The 2,625-nt window shown below is 37.9% G+C and overlaps 2 protein-coding genes across 2 annotated transcripts in view; both read left to right on the forward strand.

Moving 5' to 3' along the window:
• ankrd11 (ankyrin repeat domain 11) overlaps positions 1-2,625 on the forward strand; it is a 213,603-nt gene that overhangs the window by 26,846 nt on the left and 184,132 nt on the right. The window lies entirely within an intron of this gene.
• LOC107730110 (E3 ubiquitin-protein ligase UBR5-like) overlaps positions 1-2,625 on the forward strand; it is a 149,033-nt gene that overhangs the window by 9,021 nt on the left and 137,387 nt on the right. Inside the window, exons 2-3 of the mRNA XM_016540841.1 lie at positions 495-1,093; positions 2,514-2,623. Of these exons, the coding sequence (XP_016396327.1) occupies positions 638-1,093; positions 2,514-2,623 (566 nt within the window). The 5' untranslated portion in view covers positions 495-637. The remainder of the gene's footprint in view (positions 1-494; positions 1,094-2,513; positions 2,624-2,625) is intronic.

The raw sequence follows: 2,625 nt of genomic DNA on the forward strand, positions 1-2,625 counted from the left end.
CATTAACTACACAGAGCCGTTGTTCACTGACGAGCTGCGCAAAAAATCGCGCAAATATGAAAGTGGTTTTGCGCAGTTTGCGCAGCAACAACGGCATCGCATGCGATTTACCGTGCAGCCCTACTTTTAATGATAGCCAACATTACCAACATTACAGCAATGCAGCTCGCAGTCACTGAACTTGTATGAGTTGATAAGGTAAAACTCCGGACAAGTTTTCTTGTGCGCACCCGTTTTTAACACATCTTGACTGTCGTACAGTCTGACATTAATGACAACTGAGATCCAACAGTGTGACATGTTCATACAGTCTGACAAGCAACAACTGTAAAGGACTATTAAAAAAAAAAAACGCACAGTGTGCACCTAGCTTAAGTTTCTAAAAATAAAAAGGTCAAAACTATTGAGATTCACTGCTATAACTCATCTGTTTTCCTTTTCAAACATCTTTCTGAACACTTTCTGTTTGCTTGTAATGACTGTCTCTACTGCAGCAACCTTCACTCCAGTTCAGTCTCATACATTGGTCAGACACCAGCTGCATTGCCCTTCCGGCCAGAGGGTGGCGCCACACCAGCTCATCATCCAGCAGAGCTCTACCGCTCAAAGACAGGTCCAGCCCATTGCGCTGCGTGTCATGCCGCAGGACAGCTCTCCTCCACCCCTTGCCCTGCAGTCCCGTACCACTCCCACTACAGCCACCGTCCAATCACAGCACACTGAGTTCCTCTCAGTGCCCAATCATCCCAGCAATCAGTCAGTAGTGGTGTCTACATCCACAGCTCCCCCTGCAGTGCTCCCTGACCCTCCGACGCTTCATCTGGGCCCAGTGCTAGAGCCGGTCTCCCAGTATTCACCTCTGTCCAGCCCCCCTCCTCTCACCATGGCTCTGCCCAGGCTGGTCCAGCCACAGAGACTGTCTCTCCGCTCAGTCCAGACCGTAGCTGTCCAGTCTGACCACATGCTGGTGTCTGAAGAGGAGCTCCCAGTCACTGAAGCAGTAGTTCAGTTGCCTTTTCAGAATCTGCCGCCACCACAGACAGTGGCAGTGGACCTAAAGGTGCAACCTGCCACACAAACAGAAGCTCCCTCGGTTAGTCTTATTCAAAACAGTTGAATTCATAATGCAGCTAAAATGAAACTTCTGTCATCATTTACTCACAATCATTTTTTCTGAAACATTTTCTTTTTACAGTGGAAGAGAAAATTATATTTTTATGTAAGGAGTGTCCAGGCTGTTCTTTTTTTCCATAAAAGAACATTTGAATGTGTCCTGTGGCTTGAATGTGGGAAAGCAAGTTTTTTAAGTGACCAATGAATTTCAGTCTGTTCCTCACACAAAGCTATCATATGGTTACAGAAGTCTCAGAATATATCATATTACATGTATGGATTATATATATTATGTTTATGGTGCTTTTTGGGCTTTTCTTTGAAACTACACTACCGCTCAAAAATAAATTTAGGATCAGTAAGATTTTGTTCTTTAAAGAAATGAATACTTTTATATAGCATTAAATTGATCAAAAGTGTTCCCTGGACCAAAAGTGACAATAAAGACATTTACATTGTTACAAAAGACTTATGTTTGAAATAAATGTTTTTCTTTTGAACTTTCTGTTCATCAAAAAATCTTGTTTTCTGAATTGATAATAATGTTTCTTGAGCACCAAATCAGTAAATTAGAATAATTTCTGAGGATCATGTGACACTGAATACTGGAGTAATGATGCTAAAAATTAATCTTTGCCAACACAGGAATAAATTACATTTTAAATACATTAGGATAGGCCAGTGACTTTAAATTGTAATAATATTTAAAATATTACAATTTGTATGGTATTGTAATTAAATAAATGCCTTGGTGAGCAGAAGAAACTTCTTTCAAAAACATTTAAAAATCTTACCAACCCAAACCTTTGAATAGTTGAATGGAAAATAGCAACTTATTATTCTTCAGAACCAGTAATAATTTTTACACCGTAAATAGTTGAAATAGTTTTTGTCATTTAATAAAAAATGTCCTTTAAAAATAATCAATATTTCGTCATGTCATATTCATTTTATTTAGAGTTTTTTTAGTCATAGTTTTTGACTTTATTGAAATTATCCTTTTAGTCAATATTTTTTCATGTCATTTTCATTCATTTTAGTACATTTTACTCTGATTAAAATGCCATCTGATTTTAGTTGATGAAAATGTCATTCAAACATTTTATATCAGTTTAAACATAACTCTAAAAAAAAAAATGTGAAAAGTTTTTTTTCTTTTTGTATTCTTTATTTAATTATCATCATGATCCACAATTTTCACCCCGTCTTCGCAATCAATGACGCTATCATTTAACACTGTATTCTATTGTGTTCCATGGAAGATAGAAAATCATACAGGTTTGGAAAAACACTGAGGATAAGTAAATGGTGACAGAATATATTTTGTGTGAACTATTCATTTAAATGTATTATTTGTATTAATTTATATGTATCATTATGCTGCTTATGAAATTTGGCAGGCAACACCGCTGTTGAAGGAGAGTGGAAGCATGGATTTGGTGAAGGATGTAGAACATGCATGTCCTCAGAACAGAACCCCCACCCCGCCACCACTGTCCCCACCAGACGAGC

The sequence above is a fragment of the Sinocyclocheilus rhinocerous genome, unplaced genomic scaffold (genome assembly GCF_001515625.1).
Source record: "Sinocyclocheilus rhinocerous isolate Xijiao unplaced genomic scaffold, SAMN03320098_v1.1 scaffold36, whole genome shotgun sequence".
In the NCBI taxonomy this organism is placed as follows: domain Eukaryota; kingdom Metazoa; phylum Chordata; class Actinopteri; order Cypriniformes; family Cyprinidae; genus Sinocyclocheilus; species Sinocyclocheilus rhinocerous.